The sequence below is a fragment of the Toxotes jaculatrix genome, chromosome 15, assembly GCF_017976425.1.
Source record: "Toxotes jaculatrix isolate fToxJac2 chromosome 15, fToxJac2.pri, whole genome shotgun sequence".
NCBI classification, from domain to species: Eukaryota; Metazoa; Chordata; class Actinopteri; family Toxotidae; genus Toxotes; species Toxotes jaculatrix.
Window position 1 is genome coordinate 12995781 of NC_054408.1, and position 27203 is coordinate 13022983.

At 39.9% G+C, this 27203-nt stretch overlaps 1 protein-coding gene across 1 annotated transcript in view; it reads left to right on the plus strand.

Moving 5' to 3' along the window:
* The first annotated feature begins 21128 nt into the window (after positions 1-21128).
* The window catches only part of LOC121193981 (potassium voltage-gated channel subfamily H member 7-like), a 33739-nt gene continuing 27664 nt past the window's right edge, over positions 21129-27203 (plus strand). Inside the window, exons 1-2 of the mRNA XM_041056438.1 lie at positions 21129-21204; positions 21610-21840. Of these exons, the coding sequence (XP_040912372.1) occupies positions 21129-21204; positions 21610-21840 (307 nt within the window). The remainder of the gene's footprint in view (positions 21205-21609; positions 21841-27203) is intronic.

Sequence of the window (27203 nt, forward strand, 5' to 3'; positions counted from 1 at the left end):
GTCAGACAGGAGCTGAGCAGTGCGTTGGGAACCCAGGGATGTAAACGAGTGCATGCCTTTGATGACTGAAAGATGCACCCTTCCAGTTTGTATTTATGTATTCAAGCTGCCCTCTGCTGTTCGCATTCCCAATGACAGGAGATGGAACAAAAAGAAAAATGTCAAATCAAAACTATGGTGCCCACAGTCTGACATGTGAAATCAGCAGCACAACCCTCAGCTTTCATTCACGTTACTTTGCTTGAAAACCCCTCGCTGTTTGCATCTGATTGCCCGTGCTCTGTGTTTTTCTTTTTTCCCATGTTACGCAGCCATGTTAACTTCTTTCACTATGTGTCATGATTACATGGGTATTTATAGAGTCATCAAAGGACACCCATGAAGGGTTTTTTTCGCAGCTTTTTCACACACATAAGCGACACCAGGAATGTAGATGTAAGTGATAATGGTGGTGGGCAGGAGGCATGGAGTTGAAGCTATATGTGAAGCATAAGTAGCTGATGAGCTACCTGTGGATAAAACTAGTTTCCTGTGCAATTCAGCTTTAACAAGTCCTTGCTTCATATTTGACGCAGGCGGATGTTTACAGTGAGTTGCAGTGGATGGTAAAGGCTCTAAGATATTCCAGCACGTTTCTGGTTTAACTCTATCTTTTATTCTCTTTTTTCTTTTATTCTAATGTATTGTCACATCCTGTTAATTCATGTTAATCACTGGCCAGCATACGAAAGAAAAACCTTTAAAAACCTCATTCATGAGCATTTGATTTACAAAGACATCTTCCCTCTTTTTTTTTTAATCTTTGACCTTACTGAATGAAATGATGCTGTTTTTTTCCTACCTGACAATTAGATTATTACTGTGATTCTCAGAAATGTGCAGGCTGAATCATAATAAGTTTCTGAAATGCAAGTGGCCCATATGCTAACTAGGGCAACATATTTCCCCTTCACATTAACATATCATCTGAATTCAGTTACCTGACACAATTGCAGAGATCAACACAGTTGATGTGTCAGCTACATGTATGTGTTGGCTTGTAAAATCGGCTGCACTCAAAGTCAAGTGGATGTTAATGCCCCACAGACCCATCAGTCTGATTTCTCTCATAAAGTAGGAGCGCATTTGAGCAATAGCTCTCCTTACATCTTTTAAGAGAAAATTGTGGAGTTTAACCTCCCAATATTATCTCTCCTTTTTTCTTTGTGCAGGGGACAGGCGTATATCCACAAGGAATTTGGCACAGTCCACACACTCAAGACGCTGATAATCCCAAGTCTTTGACTGCTGATAAGACGGCCAATTTAACATAATTATAAACCAGTAGTATGAATAGTAACGATTCATTAATTCAGTACATAGAGGAAGATGATAATTCAAATCTAGCATTTACTCACAATTATCAGTCATGATAATGATTTCATTAAATCCCGCTCAGTTTTTGGCATTATAAACATAATTGTTACACAGTAAAAAAAAGCAAAAACAAAAAAAAAAAACAGTTTAACATAATAAAATTGTGGAGCGTAAATTAAAGGATGTCTGTGCTGCATTAGAGAGGTGAGGCTGACAAATCCCTCTCTCAAAACAAATGCTGTTGACCAACACTATTATTACCTCCACACTTAATTACTTTTTGCTTTTTGGTTTAATTGCTTCAATAAAAATAATCTATAACGCTTTTTTAATTACACTTTCCGAGTGACCTATGTAAAGAGAATTTTATTATGTGCGCACAGTAATTACCCTGTCACAGTCCAGTTAGGGCCTATTGTCTGGCTATCCTTTGCATGGCTGTTACTGGCATGACCAGCATGCCTAACTACCTATTTACTGAGCTCATAACTTTTTTGCACAATGTGAGCACATTCGGTCTTGTTTTGGGCTAGACGTTCAGTAAAGGATGAGAAAAGCAAAAACAGAAGCTGCAGCTACAACTCAAACACATATGAATACTATTTGTGGATAATACCCAATGAAAGGTTTAGGTACTAATGAATTATAGACATGAAACAATGAGTCACCATCACAGTGTTATTATTATTATAAGCCACATTCATTCATTCACACACACTGAAGTATGCTTTTGATGTGGAATTTGTCAGCTACCAGGTGTCTTTATGCCTATAAATGAAAATGAGGGGTGGAGGGGGGGATCATGAAATCAATTTAATGAAATGGCTGAGGACATTGTGCAATATGTATGCTGCTAATGAGTTGCTAATACATACACAGTAATTGTGATGTTTTGTCAATCTTAGGAATGGCATGCTTACCTAAATATTATTGTGGCTCGTAATTGCTTTTAGTTCAGTGTGGCTGATCATGCGGCTAGAAAGCCACACTTAAGCTGTAAATGATTAACATCTATTGCTTGCTGCCCTGTCAGGCCACTGCTTCGTGCTCTTCTACTCCATGGCAATAATTTTAGAAATCCAAATCCTGTTGTGAGCAGCACATCAAAATGAGAAGCATCATTTCATCATTTAACAGAAGCATTATTTTCTGCTGTACAGCTGCTCTTAGATGAAGTAAATAAACAGGTGTAAAGACTAATAAAAGATTGCCGTACATACTACAGGCAGAAAAGAACAAGCAGCAAGTATCAAAGTAATTGTGTGATTATTATTGTGGCTGTACACATTCATTTGCCTCCCCTCCCCCAACTGGACCACTACAGGCTAACCTTCCCTTTGTATGGGTGGCCTTGTCAGTCCTCATCCATTTCCTAGCAGCCATAGCCTCCCCAATTCTTCTGGCTCTTACTATTAGATTAACAGCAGCTCCTCTTGAAAATTTGTGTATCTCCAAGACACAACACAAAGAAATAAATTTTCAAAGTATGTGCTGCTGTTTATGGCTACTTTATTTACAGAATCTACTCCAGAAGTCAGGTACAGTGTTTAAAAACTAATCATCAATATTTTTGTCAACCAGATCTAAAGTCAATATATACTGATTCCTCCATGGCTTGAAGAATTTCTGTCTAATAATATCTAGAGTACCCCTGTGCTGTACTATATTTTTATTTGCAGTGTATACACCAACAAATATTTTTGAGCTTTTTAAGGACAAAATAATTTTGGTCAGGTCACACATACATCTAAATATCTATGTCAAAAGAATTCAAAACAAATATGTATTTATAAAAATACATTTAGTCTTGTCCTCTGAACATTTTATTGAGGCCTACATTTTTCAAAGCTCCAAGATCAAAAGCAAAACCCCAAAAACTTTCAAACTCGCAGGAGAAATACCGAATAAAATTCACAAAACATTTACGTCACAAATCATATGGATCATTTGAGCCGTTAAGAATCTGACCCTACTGTAATACTAGCACTGACCATGTTGAATGTAGACTTTCAGAGAAATTCACAATTTCCAGCTGTACTATAGGACGGCCTCAGAAACGTAAAGCCTCAAAGCAGATATTTCGTCCTCAGAATCTCTGAGTGAGGGCTGAGTGGGGAGCAGTGGGACAGCCTTGGGACTGGGGGTCTTCTTCATGCTGGCTTGCCAGAGAGCCGCCCAAAGCATGGACAATTAGAGGGGTCCCTGGTGCCTCTTTGCTCTCTGTGCGCCTGGTGGGCTGCTCCGTAAGGCACCAGGGGGGGCTTGAGGAACTGACTGGGCTGGCTTGGCTGGCTGGGCCAGAGGCATAGAGCTGGGGGAGGCCTGATCTCAATAATCCCTTTGCCCCAAGAGGCTGTCACACCACTCACACTGCTGGAAGCTAGAATGGAAATGGACCGAGGGCTTTCTGAAGCTTTTACCTGCTAGGAGAGCTCATCATTGTGAGACAGAGCCGTACTGGGAACCTCACTGTGGTTCAAACACAGAGACAAGTTGTTTTTATAAAATTGAACAAATGCCTTTGATTTGACATGCAGCGCAGTAAAACACCTTTCCTTATATTAAGACCCTCATGTGAAATCCGTAAATTGATTTTCTGCTTAAGTAATTCTGAACACATCTTCATTTGTACTGCCACAAAAACAAAAAAGGCGTCATCAGTGGCATTTTGCATAGACATCTATGCCTCTCATGAGAGCCGAGACTCCTTTACTTAAAAGACGGAGAGGAAAAGAGCAATAACCCTGTCGCAATTCTTCTCCGCAGCCATTCTCTGCTTTCATTAATGTACAATTTCTTCTTGAAATTCCCTAGACCATGGCATAATCTATTGGCCTGGTGGAGTATATATGATGTAGAATCACCTTGTTGTACAACTTAAAGTGAGCTGTCCCATATGAATATGGCCACAGTCAAAACCATTGGCATAATTAGACCGACATGCTTCTGAATGTGAGGGGAAACTTAGTGCAAATGGATAAAGGTCTTTCAGCACTGTGCCACTGGCTGTCTCAGTCCCTTAATGTATTACCACCTGCACCCGCAATCAGCACAGGAACATTTAAATGACTACGATTCAGAGGAGACCAAGCTCCAAACTGGTGGGAAACACATGAGAGGTGATTTAAGATATTGGCTGTAATGAAGCTGACCGTTGGCAGGTCTGCTCTGAATGTGATGGGGGAAATTAGGGGCGGGAACAGGTCATAGACGTACGTATACCGGGGGCACGGCAACAAATGAAATGCAGAGTAGAAGTCTACTGTCCACCGTGCTGTTTACTTCGTGTCAGGTAAACATCAACCATGGTGAGCTTTGGGTGTCTGTAAAGATGATATAATCAATGTTTTGTGTTTGTTTTCCAGCAACTAGAGTATATTGTGGTCTTCCCTTCTTATCACCTCTGACTGCTCTCTTCTCCAACAACAGCCCTCCCCTTTATAGACGCCAACACAAGCACAGAAACAAACAGCCTCCCTTGAGGTTGAAAACAACATTTTCTTCACCCTTTTTTTAGCTGAAGGAATATTTTTCTTTCTGTATTTTTAAGCAATGAATTAAAACAAACTCAGAAAGAAATAATCACAAGTGTCCGACGGCATTAGTTTATGATGTGCGAAGGTTGGAAATCTCAAGAAAAACAAGTAATGAGAAAAAGGACAGGCTTTGGAGGTAGAACATGAGGAGATGGAAGACAGGCAACATCTGGGTATGACTTCTCAGACTGATGGCTGCTAACTGATCCTTGTGATTGTGATTGACAGGCACTGACCACCACTCTACTGGCCCTGGCTTCTCCACACTGCTGAGCACAGCAGGTAGTGTGAAGGCTCGCTGAGATTCCCAATAAAATGGACATTACAGGGATAAACAACAGCCGGCCTCACAGAGGTGAATGTTGGGCACGTAGCACTCCCACTCACACAATGTACCAGGGTTCACTGACTCTGCACTGTTTCAGGATTGCAGAATATAGAGCCACACTCAGGCAAACATCTTATTGAAAAAGTTAAAATGGCCAGTGGTTCTCGCAAGATATGCTCGTGAGTCGAACAAGCGCTCACCCAAACAGAGGAGCGAGGATCAGATACTGCAGTGGTAGCATTGTATGGTGACGTTAAAGATAGTATGCATATTTAAATCTACATGGAATTAGGTTAGAAAAAGAAAAAGCCTGCTTGCTTCAATTTTTTTTTTGACAGGTGCAGTTGTTAAAACCATGCTTTAAATAAGTGTTTAGTGTTTGTCCTTGAAAATGGTTGAGCACTATTCATGTGCTTTCCAAAAATGAAAGTATATGTATAATGTAGGTTACGTAAGTGTCGTCTTTATCCAGTAAATATTCCCACGAGCAATGAAAATAAAGGCTCAAAGCCATTTACATCCCTAATTTTCACATCCATTAAAGAGATGAATGCTTTGATACCATTGCAGTGTTTATCTGCGGTCTCTAGGGATTCATTAAAGTGAACACTCCTTTCAAAATATAATCTATTGCTTAATTAAACTTCCCAAATATGAAATTTGAACCCACATATCTGGAGGGAAGTTACCGCTTTGTTGTTTCCTCATTTGCACAATATTTTAATGAACAAGTTGCTAAGATATATTTCCATTTGCATGTAAATAAAGCTTTTCTTCAACCACTTAACAGCTTTGATTTGGTTTATGTGTTTCTCTCTCTCTCTCTCTCTTTTGTTTTTTGTGCTGGATGAACCTCTCAAGAATAAGAATTCAAGCCCACTGACTGCTTAGTAAATTTCACAGCTTCTAGCTCTGAAGCACATCATTACAATGTGTGAAATTTTAATCAGAGATGTTGTGAAGAAACAGCGATCAGCCAACGAACATAATTAATGTCCTCTGTCATAGAGATTATGATGGCAAATTTGAATGTGCAAGTGTTTTAAAGAGCAAGGGGAAATGCATTAACTAAATTACATAGCATGACGTGAATGAGCCATCATGCTTTTCTGTCAGTTTATGTATGCACAGATATCCTTTATTATATAGGATGCCATTACTTTCCTTTTAATTGAACAGTGTTTTGTTTGGCACAGGCCTTCTGAACTTTTCATCAGCAATGCATAAATTTTATGCATGGCTTCCTCATACGTGTCTCAATCAAAGCAGATTTGCAAAGAGCCAGATGCAACACATGACTTGGTGTATACTGAATATACAGTAAACCAAAACAAGTTAAAATAAAAAAATAAGTAATTTTATGAACAAAACAACAAAAAATGCACCCAGCACGTGTAAAAACAGAATTATATTGATAACTGATCGACAAATGTGTTAATAAGATATTTCAGATATTAAGCCACAGCTCTATTGTAAAAGTTGCTGTTGCTAGGACAATTTGTTTTGTACTGCTCACTTGCTCATTAAAATGCAAATTGTGCATATGCTTTCATTTTCCAGTACAATAATCCAGAGTCTGACTGTTTATCCAGTCATCAACTTCACTATAAAGACAGGCTGGGGTTTACAGTGTGCTTCTGCTCAGACCAGACACATGCACAGCCACATGCACCCACTTGCCCTTGCACTCACACATACAAACTTAAACACAATTTTACCATGCAACACACACAGAGACCGTACATAGGCTGATATAGTTTGAAGCTCAGTCCAGAAGTACTCAAAGTACTTAAAAACTATACTTGAATGAAGCATAATTCAGGATTCATTGTCAAGGACCAAGTTTAATGCAAATCTAGGAATATTTCTCTATTTCATTAATCCTGTAAAATTAAGTTTTTTTTCCTTTAAAATAGAGGTTATACATTTGAAGAGTGCTGGCTCACAAGCTTTCGCTCAGTGGAATTCAGGGAGCAAGCAAAGCTGGTCCAATACATAATCACATGCAGAGAGATAAAGCTGCTAAGTTATCCCAGTGGTCACATTGTGTGTGTCGTTAATGTGTCACTAATGTGTGTATGAGAGAGAGAGGCAGAGAGAGGCAGAGAGAGAGAGAGAGAGAGAGAGAGAGAGAGAGAGAGAGAGAGAGAGAGAGAGAGATGCTGCAAGGAAAGACTGTACACCTGGCACTGTGCCCAACAGTTGCCGGGGCCGTACTCTCGTTTCTGTCACCAGCGTTTGTTTCACAAGCCTCCTAATCAATTGGAATGCAGCCCCTGAAATAGAACTTGGCACCAGACTCAACTCCTCTATTGTGCCTGCTGGTCAATGCTCAGAGAATACCGCCCGTCACTCATGTCACTTTCCAATTTCCCCCTTCAACAGTGTGAGTGGGGAGGACATTAAACAAATTTTACATTATTGGCCTGCCAGCTTGTAAGAGGAGGATTCCTACTGTACAATAATTTACTCGGGAGTTGTCTGCGGTGAGCGTTCTGCCAGGTGTGTGTCCTTTTGTGTTCAGCTGACAAGCAATGTTAATGAAATCAGAGCTGATGGCACAGAGAATAAAGAGGACTTAGGTTGGTTAGTGAACACTCCCAGTGAGGAGATCTGGAGAAACTACATTCATTCTAATTTACTTAAGACAGCACTGAGAGGGATCAGCACCCAAGTACACCATCATTAGTCCAGCTGATACACTGTCAGGCACTGGGATGTAAATAGCTGATTTCTCTCACGATGGATAAACAGTGGATAAACAACCCCCAGCAGGAAACTTGAAGACTGATAGGCCATTGCCTCTGCGACATGCCACTGCATCAGCCTCTGCATGTTGCCATGTGTTCCCCAACTAATCAAGGGCATCCTGCTTCTCATCGTTTCTGTCTTGGCCTGCCAACAGATTCATCACAGGCTGGGTTAAACAGGAATAAAAACACATTAGTGTCATGTTAGACTGATAGAGAGAAGTGCCTGGATTGGCGCTCCACAATGGTAAAAGTCTGACTGCGTATTGATTTGTGCTACATAAATCTTGTTTTCTGTCTGCGCTAGTGAATCAGTCGTGACCCCTAGGGTTAACAAACATTGTCGAGGCTTTCAGCTGGCGTGTGAGCCAACACCGCCCATGCATTGCAATAGCCATGCCCCATCTTGTCATTTCTCAGCCTGCCTGGCTTTACTAATTGCTGGCAATAAACAGACAGTTTGATGGGGCTGAGAGAGGTGGTGGGTTTCTTGTGGTTTTTGGCTCTAACAAGGAGGTTTAAGGCTCCTGCAGCCAAAAACTATCAACAATGGATGTGAATTGGTCAGCAGGAGTCTGTGAGTTACAACCTGGATTAATTGGCATAAGGGGATCCAGCATGGCTAGCGCCAGATCACATTAAGCTGATGAGATTTGACTCAGTAAACTTTCACAAAGGCAAATCCCTCGTTACAGTGACTAAATGACACTATAGCATGAAAACTTAACAACTTATCTGTTGCTCCTTCACTCAAAAGACATTTATATATTATATCAGATGCTGAACATTATACAATTACTGGGTAAACTAGAAACAAACAGCTATGTCTTACAAAAGGCTACTTTAAGCCATTTGTTGAGACAAGCTGAGAGCAAAAAGGTACACAATATGTAGGCTGAGCAATATCACGACTACAATATTTTGCAGGTCCCTAATGGCCACTTTTTGTTTTAATAAGTCATGGAAACATCAGGTGTTAAATTGTTTAATCTTTCAGTAGTATATGAAATCCATTTGTTTGTGGGCTTGGAAGATTACCATTGAGAAAGTAATTACATTATTACAGGTGCTATCATCATCATTTATCTTTCTGACATTTTAAGACTTACTAAATGCCAAACTGTTCCTCAGAGACAAGAGCCTGATCCTATGTGATGTTCAAACACTTTTAATGACAGGATCTTTAAATTCTAGCAGTGTCCATCTGCAAACCTTAAGCATAACAGAAGCTCATGAAAAAACATTTTTATAACCTTGGGCATTGTCGTGACAAAAGAGTTCATATGCTGCAAATCTGAAATGGTTTGTTTCCTTTTTAGTTGACCAATCTGCTCAGACAAGTGATCAAGTTAATTCTATCATGGTAGACACACATGGGTCCTTAGAAGGCATAAATGTTCATAAGAAAAAGTTGAAGAAAAAAAAGGCCAACATTAATCAGTACACCTGCAGAGAGGGAGGTCTGTGTGTGTGTGTGTGTGTGTGTGTGTGTGTGTGTGTGTGTGTGTGTGTGTGTGTGTGTGTGTGTGTGTGTGTGAGGGGGGGGGGGGGGGGGGGATGGAGTAAACTAAAGAGAGAGAGGATAACAGAATTAAACAGCTAGATATAGAAAAGGGGGATGGCGTGTCTCCAGAGGCCTCCACACCAGTGCTCACCCTGCTGCCAGGCACGCTACGCACACCAGAGACCTTATTTACCCAGCAACCCCAAAGAGGCCTGGGCCCCAGATCTTATTTACTCAGAGCCTGGGCAACCATCAGGTGCTGAAGGGATCTGGCCAGCAGCAAAAGCAAATACCCCAGATCAAAACCAACCATGGAGGAAGAAAGGGGCGCTCAGCCAAAGTCCTGGTCAAGTGCTAATGTTTACTCTTTGGTTTGAAGGGCTATGGATGGACTCCATTTGAAGAACTCCAAATTGACACCCCACTCCCACCCTCACCCTACACCCTCATAAAAAAAGGAAAAAAAAATCTGATGGCTACCACTTTCTCATATCCATATGTCTAGAGTACCTGCGGTAATGTGGACTTCTCTCGTCTTTTAAACCAGCACTGCCACCGGTCTTCAGGATCAGACATGGTGTCGGGGGAAAGAGAGATGAAGACGGAAAAAAAAGCCCAGCTAATGACTAGCTCTTATGCATCAGTGCACTTACTAATGAGCTTCCAGGGAGAGGCTGGCAGAGCCAGAGCGAAGGCTGAGCCGGGATGTGAGAGGCCTGGGCCATCACTTCCCCGCTGTGATCCCTGCCTTCCCACTCGCAAGGAGCCCCGGATCCCAGCCACTAATGAGTGTTAGAGGGAGAGTCCAAGCTCGCGTCCACCTGCCAGCCTTCAGAGCCTAGGCTGCTGTAAGACAGTAGGGGTCAGACACATTCCTGAGCTCTTAATAATTTACATCATATTGATTTCCTCACTGTTAGACACACTCACCTGCATGGGCTCTCACTCCCAGTTTCTCTCTGTGCCTCTCTCTGACTGAAATAAGCACATTCCACCAGAGAGAGGAGTTTGAAAGATACAAAAGCATGTAACTTTGCCCTGGCACCAAACCAGTTAAATACAACATTCAATTTAATAGATTGTGCACAATGTCTGTGTCAGTGGGGACAGTGGGTACTCTTTGTATGTCAACTACTGGAGCGTGGGCCTGGAAAATGGAAGACTCATATTGTACTAATCGTTACAGAAATACATCTTTAACTTTATTTGACATGCTAAAAACAAATGACACCAATTATCCCTCATTCTCATGCTGTGTCTTGCCATAGTCCAATTTAAAAGGGGTGGACTTCTGCACAAAGAAGTTATCAAACCTAAAAAGAAGAGCCAAATCAAAAGGTGCAAAAAATGCAAGAATAAAAATAAATTATGCAGTTTGCATTCTGCTTAACCTCTAATCAAACTCAGAGAAGAGGACATTAGTATTCTCCCTTTGTCAATATGATCGTCTGTATACTCAGTCCTTTAAATATTCATCAGCTTAGAACATAGAGTTCTCCTTACTCTGATTCATAATTCAAATGATATGAATGTTACATAGGTATGCCACCATTTCCCCTTCGCAAGAACAACTTTCTATCATCAGTGCCACACTTAAGAATGACTTTTAACACCATCCACCTCTCTTCATTGGAGACGTAACTTCAAAGAATACTTACTGTGCTCTCTAACACAGATTTCTCACTAAGAATTAACTCCACCAGGAAGGATTTACATGACATTTTAACACTATTATTGACCAGTTTTTATCCGGGATTTAAAAAAAAAAAAAAAAAGATTTTATCATGTGAAGTGAAGCATGTAAATTGACTATCTATCTATCTATCTATCTATCTATCTATCTATCTATCTATCTATCTATCTATCTATCTATCTATCTATCTATCTATCTATCCCCTTCTGTCTCCATCTGCACATCTTTTGTCAGGTTACGTCTCTGGCTGTCTCTGTAGTTCTAACCCTGCCTCTGGCAAGCCTAGACAGGCTTATAACCTTCCTCTGTAAATTCCCAGTGTGGTAATCCAACACACACTGTGCCATGGGTTTGGTCCTCTCAGTCAGGTCACTCAGAGCATCGGTCTAAATCTATCCAGCATAATAACCTTTAGCTTGAAATGAGAGTAAAGATACAGTAGAATGATTGGTTGCATGCATGTGTCACGATCCAGAGTCTCTTTCATGCATAAGAACTAAAACCTGGTACAAATGTCATGAAAGTGTGCAAGGAGGTGATGTTAAGTGCTCTCACAGCTCTTATTTTAGTACTGGAACTTTAGCAATTCATAAATACCAATGAGTCATGGATAATGTAATACAATCAAGCATTTTAACAGACATACAACAAGTAAAACAAGTGAAACTGACTGCCCAGTTATTTTTCTTTTTCTCAGTTTTGTCTTGGTCAACACTGCCCTCTTCTGTTTTATTTGTGTTTAGAATGTTTGTATGCAGCCATCAGCAGTTAGCTTTGGAAAGTCACAATATCCCCTCTAACTGATTTTTTGCAGAGATGTGTCAGTCCATTTATTGGAGCTGACCACAGCAATAAAGGTCAAAGACAACATCGCTTAATGGAGCAGAGATCCCACAGAGGAGGGAGCTAATCCAAATTTATTTTATTATACACAGTCTAGACTCCAAGTGCATGCATAGATATTTTGATCCAACTTCTTTAAGTTCTGATATTCAGTAGAAGTTGCAGCCTTTGTATTTACAGCATTTATTTGTGTCCTTTGCTATATTTTCCATAAAGCACTGTTTTTTTTTTTAAAGGCTTCACTTGGCTGGACTTCAGTTGGCACTGGAGGCATTTATGCACACATGTAATTTATGTGTATGTGCCACCTAATTATGTCATAACTCCCCATTAATTATAACAAGACACAACTGACACTAAATGTCAAAAGACCGTGAATATATATATATTTTTTTAAAGTTTATGCAGTTACCTTTAATGAGCATCATAAAAATTTAAAAACCCTTCATTTTCTGTGACAGATAAATTGCTAAAAACACTTTATATGTGCATCATCCATAAAGCATGACTGTAATTGTTTAGCAGGCTTTAAAACGCTTGTCAGTAGCATAAATTTGGAGATTATATGTATGACCGGTGCATTTGCAAGGAAATAAGGTACAACAGTTATAATATGTACAATGTGCAAACTTCAAGTCAGGCCAAAGAAATTTATATAGCCCATAAAAAAAAAAAATCAAAACCGTAAAGTATCACCACGCCAAAAAACCTTACAAGATCAGATGGAACTATTTACTTTGGCTTTGATTATGACCATGGCTTACCCGTAGGTGAACTCATACTATAATATGTAAATTAAAACTGAAGGCAACCTTCAGTTCAGTAACTTTACAGAACTGTGCACACTCTAAAGCCATTTCTACGAGCACAGGCAGAACCCTTGAGCTGGTGCTACAGGCTATCGTCCTCATATGCTGAATGCGATGACCATCACAGGTCAGAGTAGGACAATCTGAACAAACTTATTTGAGGTCTTTACTATAGTGCCATGATTGGTTTGTTCTGAAACAGAAGTACTTCATAGCACAGACGTTCAGCTGTGGATGAGAGATCAAACAAGTCTTTGGGGTTTCAGATATACTAACACACAGAATTCTACATAGACAGTGAAAAATGCAACATGACAGGTAAGATGTAAACTGTCATTACTACAGAATGCATCAGTGCATCTCATAAGAATCATGACATTATGTGATGTAAATATATCAGGGTTAGATATAAATCAGTCAAACTGAGCAGACACGTTTACCCTTTCATGTTTAAAGAAGAAGAATATTATGGAGGAAGTACTTTGATTTATCCACATTAATGTTAAAGTGACATTTTATTTTGTGGGATCTATGCTTTAATATCTTTCCGACATCTCACTTGCAGTGAGAAGTATTTCTTCCCATTATCTTGTAATAAAGCTATTGCGCCTTTTTACTTTCATCAGATTTATTAATGGCATATGTTCTTCTCATATTATCAGCTGTCAAACTGTAAAAAAAATGGATGTTATGGCACTGCGCAGTTACTTCAGTTAATACCATGTGTTCCCTACTTTTCTTTAATAAGCTGTCCAATCAAAAACCTCAGTGACCATCCATAAATACACAGTGTAAAGGCTGATCTTGGACACAATAGTTACTAATAGTCAGAACAGAGAGTATTCTGCCAGCTTGCTAGATGGAGATCACATGCTTGTGTCATGTGTTGTGGGTGATTCAAAAAGGGCCAGGATACAGCTCAGGGAGGGAGGCAGTGAATCTAAAATCTTACATGTAATTTGCCTTGGTAACCACATGGTGTCAGCACAGAGCTATTCATTCCTGCATAGACTCAAACTCTCCATTTTTCAAGCTCTACAGTAAAAAAAAAATTATAACCACCAAAACTTAGCTACTGTAGAAGAATGTGAGTTTTTAAGTTAGTGAAGTGATAAAGTATGAAAGTAATCTAAGGATTGTACCACACTGAAAAGGTGCACCATTCATTGCATTCAACTTAAAGATAAGGTACTATATAATGAACAAATTTAAAATGGTGAAGCCTGGGAGAGATTTGCCCCATGCTTCGTTAGTTAGCTTGGATATGGAAAAGAACATTCTTTTTATTGGCTATCATCCAGACAGACAGAGCTGTGGAGACTATTTACAGTGAGAGTCCCCCATGTGAGCTGTACCAGCCAGACAAAGCACAAAGGGATAGGGCTCTTCAAAAGCATAACACACACCCTGGAAGTACTTTTATCAAGTACACAATGACACGAAGGGTCATATTTGGTAATACTGAATGTTTCTGTATGAGCCACGCTGACCTGTTGCTTACAATAAATACCAAAGCATTTTATTTATCCTTTTGGTCAGTCAAATTATGGTGTATTTAATATCATAGAATTTACTTAATTCACAGGCAAGGCGAAGTAATAATAAAAGCATTTACGAGGAAAACACTACCATGAAATGCATGAAAAATAGCCTACATTGGCAGGGGGAGAGGGGCAGTGGCACATCTACTGGGGCACACCAGTTTCCATGGTAACATGGAAATCACAGAGGGGATAACTGAAATGAGGTAATCACTTTCATTGAGCCCTGCAAGCAGTTTGACAACACTGGTAATAAACTGCACCTCCAAAACCTTGTCAAGAGGACGGCAATTGCTGGAGCTACTTTGTTTTTTCTACGTATTGATGACATCTATTTTGCAAATCTCGCCCGGAAATACAGAGAGGATGCTATCACTGTGTCCCCTAAGGATATGCAGCTAATAATTTGACATAATAGTTTTCATGGACATTGCAAAAAGCACTTTGGTGTAATCATCTGTGTATCACTTACTGATAATAAGGACATTCCTATTTTTTTCCTTTTCCTTTTTTTTCCTTTTCCTTTTTTTTTTTCCATTTCCTCTTTGTCATCCAATCTACACAAGGCAGGAAATAAAGTGAGAAGATCCAGAGTAGAAGAGACATCGCCATATTTTGCAATTTGTCACGTGGATGAGTGAGACTGACTCATCACTATCTGTTGCCAAAGCAAATGCTATTGATATCAATGTATAAATGCAGCTAATGAGTTAGCTCCTCTGAAACAATTGTGTCTTTAGACTCTCTACACTCTAAGAGATTCAGTGCTGTCTGTTGCAGCAGTAATAGTACAATATATACAACAGTTGCTGATTATATCATCTAAACTGATTAATCTCCAGTCAGTTCAGAAGGTCATCAAAGTGAATTGAAATGGTGTTCATTTTAGTCAGCTACAGATTTGAATTGGTGACATTTTAATTATTCATTACACACATGCACACATTACTTGGTGGGAAAAAGTTCAGTGACGGTGATGTCATCTGCCACGAGACTGCCCCTGAGTAAACGATTTATAATAATGTTTTGCCGTAGTCTCATTGAGCTGTTTCAATGAGTGGGGAAAAAAAGGGATACTGCTAATGACGTCAGTGGGAAACACCCACCATTAGTGAAATGTAAAAGGCTTTAATGTCACTTCAAGTAGTTTTACATGCACCCTAATTATTTCAGAGTGTGAGTGATGATTGATTATGGCTGGTGGTAATGTCAGTTCAGATCCTAATGATTTTTTGTTTGTGTAATCTATAAGAAATTATTCTCAACTGGAACTAATATTTCCTGCATGTTTATTTCACTTACACTTACCTACAGAAGATGACTGGTTTTGTGATGAATCAGCATTCACAGTGTGGCCAACGGCAAATGGCAAAGCAAGCCACACAGGCAGTGGTTTACTGTCAGACGACTTCGTAGCCTATTTGTGGGTGGCCGCATATGGTGCTTGTGCCTAGAGACTGCAGCTGCATTCACACGGGACTGAGCACAGGTTCCCTCACAGTGGTGACGCAGGGGACAGATGCCGCAGTATTTCTGACCCTGCAAATTAATGGAAACATGTGATACAGGGTGGTTCAAAACAACATTTGTGCCCAAGGCGCCAGGTGAAAATAAAAGAATTGTTGTTGCATTAATCAATTAATTGTAAATCCATGTAAAATTCCAAATTGCAGTAATTTAGCATTTTACGTGGTTTTACAGTATGTCATTTTTAGAAACACATTCTCAAAGCACATCTTTCACCCTATGTGATAGGATTTTCAGTAGCGACTATGGGGCAAAGAACTGACCTCTGGCAGATTAAATGATATTGTGAAGTCCCATACTAAGCCAAAAGTGCAGGGTGGCCATTTTTTTTATTTATTTATTTATTTATTTTCTCACTGAGGGCAGATGGTGGAGAATGTGTGCAGTGGCATATGGGGTAAGGCACAGCAGCAAGAGTAGCAATAGCACTCTGGTGTTTTGCACTAGTGGATTATTCTCCGAGACAGGGTGGTAATGGTTTATATGGACAATGAGTAAGCCCTGCGACTGTGCTCCATGGGCATACATGTATGGGCCAATGTAGCACGAAGAGTAGAGTGTAGGGTAGAGTAGGATGAGAGGGAGAGAGAGAAAGAGAGACAAAGAGAGCTATACTGCCGTGAGACCTGGATTAGGCTCTGGATAGTGAATGCTGCTGCGGCTGCTGATGTTTTTCAAATTGCTCTAAATTCTAAGAGATTATGTGGAATGAATGAATGAATGACCGAGTGAATGAATGGAAGCGTGATTTGCAAAACAGCCATACAGTATCCAGGCTGTCAGTGCTGTAGCCCTTTCAAACTGTACATTGTACTGTAAAAAAACAGATGTCCCATGAATTATTGAAGAATTTCACTTACTTTTTAAAATTTTATGCAATGTAATATGACAGTGTTGATCCTTATGCAGAAATTATGTTTCTACTTTCCCCCTCCACACGGTTGAACTCTGCTATGAAACAGCAATCGCTACCAGAGCAGGGAGGGATTCACCTTTGTTGCTAAAAAGATGGATGTTTGCTGGCACAGAGGTTTGAATCTGGGTAATCCTTCTTCACTAAAGCACTGTCCTCCCATTTGAAATCACTCAAAGCTGAAACTGTTGTAACCCGACAGGCCAATTATTAGTCCTGCAACCACAGAGTGATGAATGTCATCCTCTTATTCAGTCACAAGCACATCTACCTGTCATTGGCAGAAGATTTAATGCATCAATGCATCTTGTCTGAGTTGCACCATTTGAAGATAAAAGATCAGGTGCCATGTTATTACAGTAAATGCTCTCTGGACGTCAGCATACTAAGACCTGCGTGGTATGGGGTTTGGGGTTTCACTAACTTAATTTCATTCCACATAGCTGAGTGGAGCGCGGTCTGATCATCAGATTTCCCAACTTCTATCCTCTTTACTCCAAATTGAACAACAGTCATATCAAATGCAGTATTTAAACTGCCTTTGAACACTACATCATACACTATATTGCACATTAAATACATTCAACACATAAAATAATTACTTGTTATAACTAACAAAAAATTAAAGCTCAAGCCGTGGCTCTTTTTGTCTACAGTTATTGAGATGGCAAACACAGCTGTGGTGTTTCAAGTGTAATTCTAATGCAAGGTGCAGATGCATTGTGAGATGAGTGAGCATGCTGGTGTAGCTGTACACCACAGTCTGTCTTTACCTAAGGGCACAAAGCTCTCCATGGGATGTACTTTCCCTTGTGTACAGCTCTTAGTAAGTATCACCCCTCACCCACCCACTGCTTCTCTTTGCTTTTACCAGTCAGCATATATGCCAGTATTAATCAAGTATGTTTCCAGAAGTGAGATGCACGCAACAATTATGTTTCTCAGATCAGTCACAATAATGCAAGTAACAGTTTGGACTCTGGGTTGTAGGATGGACAATCAATTAATTAAATTTTCATCTTAGGATGTTAAGAAAAAAAAGCATGATCTTCTAACTTAATTGTTAGTGAGTAATGGCTGTCCCCTGAAAGGTTCAACTGTAGCTGTGTTGTGAGTAATGGATACAAGCTGCAGATTGGCTTAATGCAACAGTGATTTAATAAAGTATAGCAGACAAAGCACTGTGGCCTGGGGAGGTCTGTGTATATGCGTACAAGAGGGGGGAAAAAAGATCATCTCGCATGTTACTTGCAGAGTCAAAAAACTGCTATCCAAGCTGACTTTTAAAGTAAACTCTTTTTCCAGAGCAGTGCAAAACAAAAGAAAAGATACTGCCACAAGTTTCTGCCCCGATCTTCTAAATGTAGGCCAATAAAACTGAATGTAAAAAATGAAGTAAGTATTGAACAATAGTGCCTTTTATCATAGCACATGATGATGTGGCCTACCAGTTATGTTAAAACACCAAAATGCATAACATATTGGGTGGTAATTGATTGCTCAAAATAAATATACAAGACATCTTGATATTCATGACAATAAACAAGCAAAGTATACCAGCCTTTCCATATCCCCCAGTTTGCAGAAAGTGGGACTGAAACTGCAGGACCATGGACAGCGCCTCAGTCAAAGCCCACCACATGCTACTGTGAGTTTGACTTTTACGGAACGTTTTGTGGATTCCCTAGGTATAAAATGTACCTTTGATGAAGTTTCCTGATAAATTGTACTTTCTATGCAATCAGAAATTAAAGCTGTACATAAAATATGCTCAAACCTCAAAATTCTGAGGTAATACATTGATGTTACCACACTTAATATAGGCTCTTTTGACAAAAATTTGGCTATCTGCACAGTGTGGCTGCAAAACATGGATCTATGATACAAACTGCATACTGGCTTCCAAAATGGCACCCAGTCATTAAATTAAAAATTGCTCACTGATCTCATAAGCCAAAAAAGGATTCTACCTTCCATGTTTGCCTCTGTGTACTGCATCCCACTGCACATTTCCCACTGGCCCCACCCATGCCTTCCCACTCAGCTCATATACTTCACATTTGGATGACATTAAAATAGCTTTTTTAAGGCTCTGGGAAAGTTTTGTAAATATAAAACCCACATGGATTAAAAATTCATAATATAAAGAGTAATCATTGACCTCGTATGCAGTTGGGGGTGTCCTGTCAATGGTTTTACAGATGTCTCTTTAATGATGGTGGTCTAAGTAGAAAATGCTTTTTGGGCTATAGGGGATTTTTTGGTTTTTCTGATTTTACCAGGAGTGGACATTGGGCCAAATTGGCAGCCAGGCTGAGTGGCAGTGCCGTATCCAGCTCTCTTAATATTTCCATGGTGTAAAAGCAAGTAAATGAATTAACAAAAGTGGCTAAGTAGGTGGAAAGCAACAGGAGGAATCACAACAATTGACATACATAAAAACTCTAATTCAGCCCCAATATAATCCTGGGCGGTTGTTTCCAACACACAAGCTCAAATGGCTGAAGCAGTGCAACAGAGACAACTTACCTGAAATATTAGTTTCAGTGTTCATGTTTGTGGCAGTAAGAAAAAACTTATCCATCTCAGCTAGTGACAGTCAACACAGCTACACACAACAGAGTAGATGCAGAATGAACTGAACCCTCGGGTGTGTCACCAAATTGTCAACACTTTCCTGCACAGTTTTAGATGAAGATGATTGATGCTGAAAGACTTTTTCCCACATATGCCAAATGTAAACCTAACCTGGACCACCTAAATTCATCATCCACTTCAGCACCATGGACAGTAACTCTTGGTAGTTAAAAATCTGAATGGGCTCTTAAAGGCCCCTACACTCCAAAACAAGGGTTTTTGATTAACTCTGAATACACACTATACAGAGAACCATGTCAGGTCGTCAAAGACTATGCACAAGTGATTGCTACAGTGTGACTTTGTAATTTGTGTGCACCAAAACTAAAAATGGAGTCAGGGAGATGTCAGTCAAGCACAGTCTGTACACACCCACAAAGTCCAGGATGCTTCTGGTAAAATAAGTAAAACACTATGTGAGGGTATTATAGGTGTATGGGCACTGAATTGATTTTTATTTATTTTATTTTATACTATTTGTTTTGTGTGTGTGTGTGTGTGTGTGTGTGTGTGTGTGTGTGTGTGTGTGTGTGTGCGTGTGCGTGTGCGTGTGCGTGTGTAGATCTTGTGTAAAGTGGTCTTTGAAAACATCCTTATCTAATAAGGTCAGAAATTAGCCCAGAACCAACACTGATATTTAATCACTGCTTTTGGCAAAAGATTTTTCTCTAAACATCAGTGCTGAACGAATTTGTTTTCAGCAACTTAAGATTACTAGCTGCAAACCATCAAAACAGTTTCATCTATGTTAAATTGAAATTTATAAATGATGTAGAACACATTAGTTAAAGATAGTGAAGTCACTTGTTAAACATTTGTAGCTCTCATGATCAAATGATTCATTCGTAAATGGCACTGATGATGGTTTAATCATCTTCATGGCAATCCTGGAAATAATATTCTTTACATTATGTATGTCACTACCAGAGCACACTGGCAAACTCCTTGTTTAAGAGGCAAAATTACATTCATTACTCTGGACTTCAAACCAGTATAAGAATTATTACACCCCTGGTATCTTTGGGAATATTTAGACGTGTATTCTGTCCACTTTGTATAGAGGTAAACACGCAAAGTATGATTTTTTTTTTCTTCACGAGTGTACTTAACAAAAATGGAACAATGCTTTGTATGAAACTATTGTATATTGTATGCATACTAAAATCTGTCTCTTCTCTAGAACTGCTGTCAGTGTGGGGAAAATGAACTGTTTCTTCACACGGGCCAGTGTGTTAAAGGGCATAAAATTTCCAGCCATAATGCTCAGTCTCAGTGCACAAGGCTTGGGCTCATCCTTACCCGAGGTAGAGGGAACTAAGCCCCCTGGGAGCAACGTCACTCCCCTTGGCATATCAACCACTGTCCGCTGTGCGCGCCCAGCACACCACCACAGAGGACGTCAGGATCGCATCCGTCCACAACGCGAAATGCTTTGCGAACTGAATCTAAGTCAAGCAATCCTCCCCGATTCCGTGCGTTTCGGCGAGGAGGCATTCACATGCTCAGGCATACAAGCGGGTTAAAGAACTCCTCGGCGAAGTGACAGGGAAGGTCATTTAAAGTGGAAAGAGTGCTCGCGTCGAGTATGGTCTGCAGTGAAGGAGACATCGCAAAGAGCCAACATCTGTAACTTCGGGATTTACTTGTAAAGGCGCTTTTACCGGAGATCGTGGGATATTCTGTGTGTAAACATGCCTGTAAGAAGAGGTCACGTTGCGCCACAAAACACATTCCTTGGAATAATAATTCGGAAATTCGAGGGTCAGAGTAAGTATGATCTTGATGTAGCCTACAATTTATGCTCCCAGATCAGGGATTTTTTATTTTATTTATTTTTTTTTTTTTTTTTGCAAATTAACAGAGGAAAAAAATAAGTGAATAAAATAAAGTTAAAAAAAAGAAGAATATTAGGATGCCTTACTTTCATAAGAACACTGACAAAAGGCAAGCTGAATTGTTGAGTTTTTTCTTTTTTTATATGGGCTTTTCTGAAAAAAAAAAATCATCAGTAGGCTGCTTAGTTTTTCTATACACAATCAGTGAAAAGCTTTAAGAAGTGACAATCAACTTGATTGCTGATTGGCTTTATTCAGAAGCTAACACTATGGTATAGGCTCTGAGGATACACCACAGCAGGCAGTACACATTGCATACTTTTTTCTTTTCATGCAGACCGGAAATTTGTGATAGCCAATGCCAGGGTGGAGAACTGTGCAATCATATACTGCAACGATGGCTTCTGTGAGATGACGGGCTTCTCCAGACCAGACATCATGCAGAAGCCATGCACCTGTGACTTCCTCCACGGTGACCTAACTGACAAGGAGGCCATCAACCAGGTGTCCCAGGCTGTGCTGGGGTCTGAGGAGCGTAAGGTGGAGATCACCTACTACCGTAAGGATGGTAAGTCAGTGACCTGGCTCAACAGTTTGGCTGTCACAGCATGCCCGAAAGCCCTGAGAGAGTCTTTTGTGACATGTTGCTCCTGTGAGAGCACCCACTGCAGCTTCTCACTATGTCCATTTCATGAGGTGGCCTGTCTGATACTAATCAGCCAGAGTCAGTTAGAAGATGTGCAGCACACATCACCCCTGATTGGGGGAAAAAAAAAAACAGCAGGACAGCCAGCTCTAAAACATCTCCTTTCTGTAAGTGTATGCTAGAGGTATTTATGTTCTATGAGAGAAAAAAAAATAACTTTGAGCCTCTCTCATACATGCATCAGGAAGATTATGAATAGAGATTTCAGTAGAATGCTTGTTGGTTTAAACAAGAAAGATTGTCCTGACAACAAACAGCATGTTGCCCCATATGATATCCAGATCTAAACAATAATACATCATAAACATTGTTTTTGATGTTTCCTATTCCTGCTTCATATTCAGTGGTATGCCACTGCGTGAAAATGGTAGCAATTATGGTAATGTGTGCAGTACAGAGGAGGTCTCAATGTCAGAGTGTCTGATACAAAAGTAAATAGCTCCATATGAGAACACTGTGAAAGATAGAGGTAGAAAGAAGGGACACATCTTTTCGGCGCCTGCCTTGTTCACAGCATCATGTGCCTGGGTGATACCAAAAGAAAAAAAGAAAAAGAAAGAAAAACTCCGACTGCCAAAATTATGGTGTGCAACGCCTCTTAGTTTTGGACTTAACATAGAACTAGAAACAGAAACAGGAGGTGCTAGATCAGGCGATGACATGATACACTGTTTTTGTGCTTTGATGGACATAGTGAGAGACAGCGGTTGAGACAGAGCTCACCTGCTGCCTTGTAAAGTTTATTATGCTTTCTGACTTTACCATGAATACACCTGCTTTACACCTTTAAAATGAAATACACTCACTGTGTATTTCTAGATACATGGTACATTTAGCCATGTTGTGGTTTGCAGCAAAGATGTTCAGTAGCTTTAGTAGGCAGTGGATCAATCCACTAATCTGTAAAAGCGCTGTACATGTGATAGGGTACAGCACTGCCAGCTCTGCATAAAAAAATGCTCCCCCTTTAATGCTAGACTGGTGTTTGTCATGCATTTTGGCCAATCCTAGTCCTGGTATGAATGGTGTACTGCAAAGCCAGCAATCCTGAGTCAGAGAGAATTAATACGATGTTACCGCTCAGTGGCATAAATCCCCGGATTGACCACCTCCTGCCATGCTCTCACATGAGCTTTTTATGGTCAGCATGACATAGCTGTAAAGAGTCAGTGCAAAGGTGTTCCTCTGGTAGAGCAGAGCAAGAACATGCTTTCCCCTTATTTTTCAGTGTTCGCATCATTGCAATATATTATTGCTTAAAACTCATATTCTTTACTCTATGATCACTTCCAAGGCAAGTACAAACAGCAATGCTGAATGTAAAGAGCCAAGCCCAGGAAAAAAAAAAAGAGGCATAATATTTTATTTAATCATAAGGAGCCAGGGCTTTAATTTTTAATTGTGAGTTTGATTAGATTCTAGGCCATGGATACATGTTTAATCTACTATCAGCAGCCGTCAGCCAAGCCTTTCTTTTTTCCCTTTTTTTTTTTTTGTGCTAATCATGAAGAACCAAGAGCCAGCTGCTACAGTGCTAAAATAGATTGTTTCAGAAACCTGCAAGACAATTACGGAAAACACTCTAGGGTCTGTTTGTGAGAGCAGGAACAGCTTGGTTTTTGACAAGCAGGTTTTTAAAGCAACTTCATTTTGTCTTCTCATCCTCCTATCTTACACGCATATGCTGTGCTCCATCTAAACGTCATGTGCCTGTAATGTTTAAAGCTTGGTGGATGCGAAGTACAGAAACCTTCCAACATAATCGTCGCTCCCTGTCTCTTCACAATCCTCCCTGGTGTGCATCACGGTTTCAAGACACAACTCTTAATACTCCTCAGAGGAATTTATAGTGAGCGTGTGTGCTCATGAATAAAGATGTCAGGGCTGACAGTGCAGTGACTGGGAATGAGCAGCTTACAGAGTAAATGCATTAAACTGGTATGGAGGACACAATCCCCACACTCCCACAGCTATAGAGGAATGAAAGATTCATGGCATCCTTGAGAGCAATGGCCCTATTGATTCCAGTCATTCTGCAAATTGAAGCTGATGCTTGGAAAGTGGATGCATTCCATGTCTCCTGTCCTAACTGTATTTCAAGTTATCAGTCCTCATGCAAATCAGTTAATCCTTTGTATTAAAGCCCTCCATTTTCCATGCACCTACTGTAGGACAGAAATCACACAGGCATTTTAAAGAGTTAAGAACTCAGATAGGTTGCCAGTTTTCCCTCTCTCTTTTTCATTTTTTTTTTTTTGTTTCACACGCAGGAGATGCAGTCACTCTAAATATTGGCTGAATTATGAATTAAGTGGATATGCCTTAGAGGAATGGGGGAATGATATGGTGTTGTTTTGTTTTTCCCATCCCACTGATAGTGGGAAATCTTAAAAAGTAAAATAACAATTTGAGGAAACTGTGTAACATCAGGAGCAACAAAGCTTTTAGTCTTTTCACTGAAAAGGCTAAAAAGTTAAGCTGCTTATGCATATGCTCAGATATTAAAAGTAGTGGAACAATGGGGACCATGAGAGCACTGCAAAGGCACAAGGGCATGTTCTTTTAATTTTTGTGCTCCCCTCTATGTGAACAACCAGGACGGGTTGTGTGAAAAGATACCGCACGTGCATTCTCCCTCCAACGATGATACATAATCAATGAGATAAATGCTTTCCCTTGATGGCTTTGTAAAGCTATCCTATTCCACGGGGTGTAATAATACTTTGTACCTGAATGAGTCTTAACAAAAGGAAGCTGACACCGTGCAGCAGAGAAAAGTTAAATGGATAATGGCTACATAACAGCAGCAGCTTAGCTAACCGTGCTGAATGATCTGGGGACATGTGGTATGCGTGGGTGCAAGGTTTCATAGGTGACTCCCCGCTGAGGGGACTGAAGGGCTGTGTACCCCTGCTGAGGGCTTAGAGGCAGGGGAGAGAGGAGACAGGGGACACAGGGTGCCTACAGTGCACAAGGTGTGCTGCAAGACACTTGGATGACTAGCATCCAAATGAGCACATCCATTTTTCATCACACTCAGCCCTCTTTGGTGTCTTGCAGTATGCGGTGAAACACATACAGAGCTTTCCTGATCAGGTTTCATTATGCCTCCATGCCAGCGATAGCCGTGGCCGAAGGCATTATGTTTTCGGGTTGTCCCTCCATCCGTCCCTTTCTTGTGAACGCAATATCTCAGGAACACCTGGAGGGAATTTCATTACATCTGGCACAAGCATCCACTTGGACTCAAGTGCTGGGCTGGTGGTCAAAGGTCAAGGACACTGTGACTTCACTTTTTTTGGCCATAACTCAAGAAGTCACACGCTAATCATAACTAAATTTTACACAGTTTTCTAATAGGATAAAATGATGAAGTGATCCTATACTCAAAAGGTCAAACGTCAACTTCACTGTGACTATAAAATGTTCTGCAAATACACTAAATATCTTTTATTAAATTCTTTCAAAGTCTTCACTACATATATAATATGACTCTGGACATCACAGTGGTGCTTTCTATATTTGTAATATGGAAAGGGTGGATAACATCTACACTTTGATTTCATTTCAAAGAGAAAAAAATAATATCAGCTTCATTATTGCATAATTTGTATATTTATTTAAATGATGGTTTGCTACCATTGCTGCCCATAAATAGGATGTGAAACAAGTCTACTGGTAGTGAGGAGCAGCAGATGGAGCTTTGAACACTATAACAATGCAGGTCTCACTTTGCATTGGATAGCAATGATCATCCATGGGCTATTTTCATCTCATGGGATGCTTGTAATGGAGGTGGTAATCTAATATTCCATTCTATACCATCTGTGTTTTACTCTTAATCAGATACTGTATGCTAACTTAAATTTTTACCATCCATTACATTTAATCTGCCAACGTTTGTGCTAAATTAAATGGAATTAAAGATCATGGAGCAAAATATCACAAACAGTGTGAATTGATAAATATAAACACAAATGAAATGTAGTTTGAACCAGAGCTGCTTGTTATCCCTGATGGCTCTGGAGACACTGATTGAAGGTGAAATTAGGCCAGGCTATGTAGCTTACAGCAGTCTTTACTGAGGCGAGATATTGCTACAAGGCCCAAGGACTCTAAACAAAGGGTTAGTTTGCATGGCCTCTCCCTACATGCCCTAGTCCTGATTGGCTATGCCCCAATAACGTTGCGTATTGGCTTAAGCAGAATAGCCCTAAACAAGAAACCTGTCAGATTTCATTATACAAGACTTACTACCAGGCAGTAGTCTGGGGCTGTACTGTTTAAAAGCTGCAGTTGTGGATAGTACATTGGTAGGAAAATACAAAAACAAAAATCATTGCTCAACAATATTACTCATGTTTCTCCCTAAAGCAGATCAGCTTATGCAGATTAATAGGAAGCCTCAATACATCCAAATCGAAAAGTGAGGTTCAAACAAGAAAAAGCTTCTCTTTGAAATGAGATTAAAAGATGTATAGCGGTACTTGCTCTACTATAAAAATATAAACTCAAATATATATTCATGTATCTTTAAGACATCTTACATTTCACCATAACTCTGTTTGACTTGTGAGTCATCACTGTAATACCGCCCAAAGGATCATTTGATTAAGCAGCAATGTTTTTAATAATTGATGATGGAAATAGAAACTACAGTAATGAAATTTCCATCATGAAAAGGGGGCTAGTCTTAATACACTGTCCATTCATTCAGGCAGGTGTAAATAACATTTCTTGGCTCACAGGGAAACACTCTATATAAAGGTCAGGGAATGAATGAACATCCACTCTTTCACTGCTCCCAACCTCTTTACTGTCAACAATATTAAGTGTGTCCAGCAGCTAAGGACGTGTTTGGACAGTACTATGTTGTGCTTAGTTGACTGTTGGAGAGGAATAGGAAAGCTTGTCTAAAGAAGCATACATACGGTACATAACAGCACAAATTAATATTACCAGGACCAAAATTTTAATCATGTCTGATGTAAAGGTAAAGGGCAGAAGAGTTTGCTTGGCAGTACACTGCCAACACTTTGACAACACGTCTGTCACAATTAAGCAAATTAAGTGCTACAAAAAAAATAAAATATTAGCCTACTAAAAGACACATTCATAGATTTGATGATGTAGCATAGAGGGAAGCTTATGCAGTCAACTCAAACAGAAACATCACAAGTTGTACAGAACACAAAATAGTTCCCAGAGACTCCAAAACCAGATGA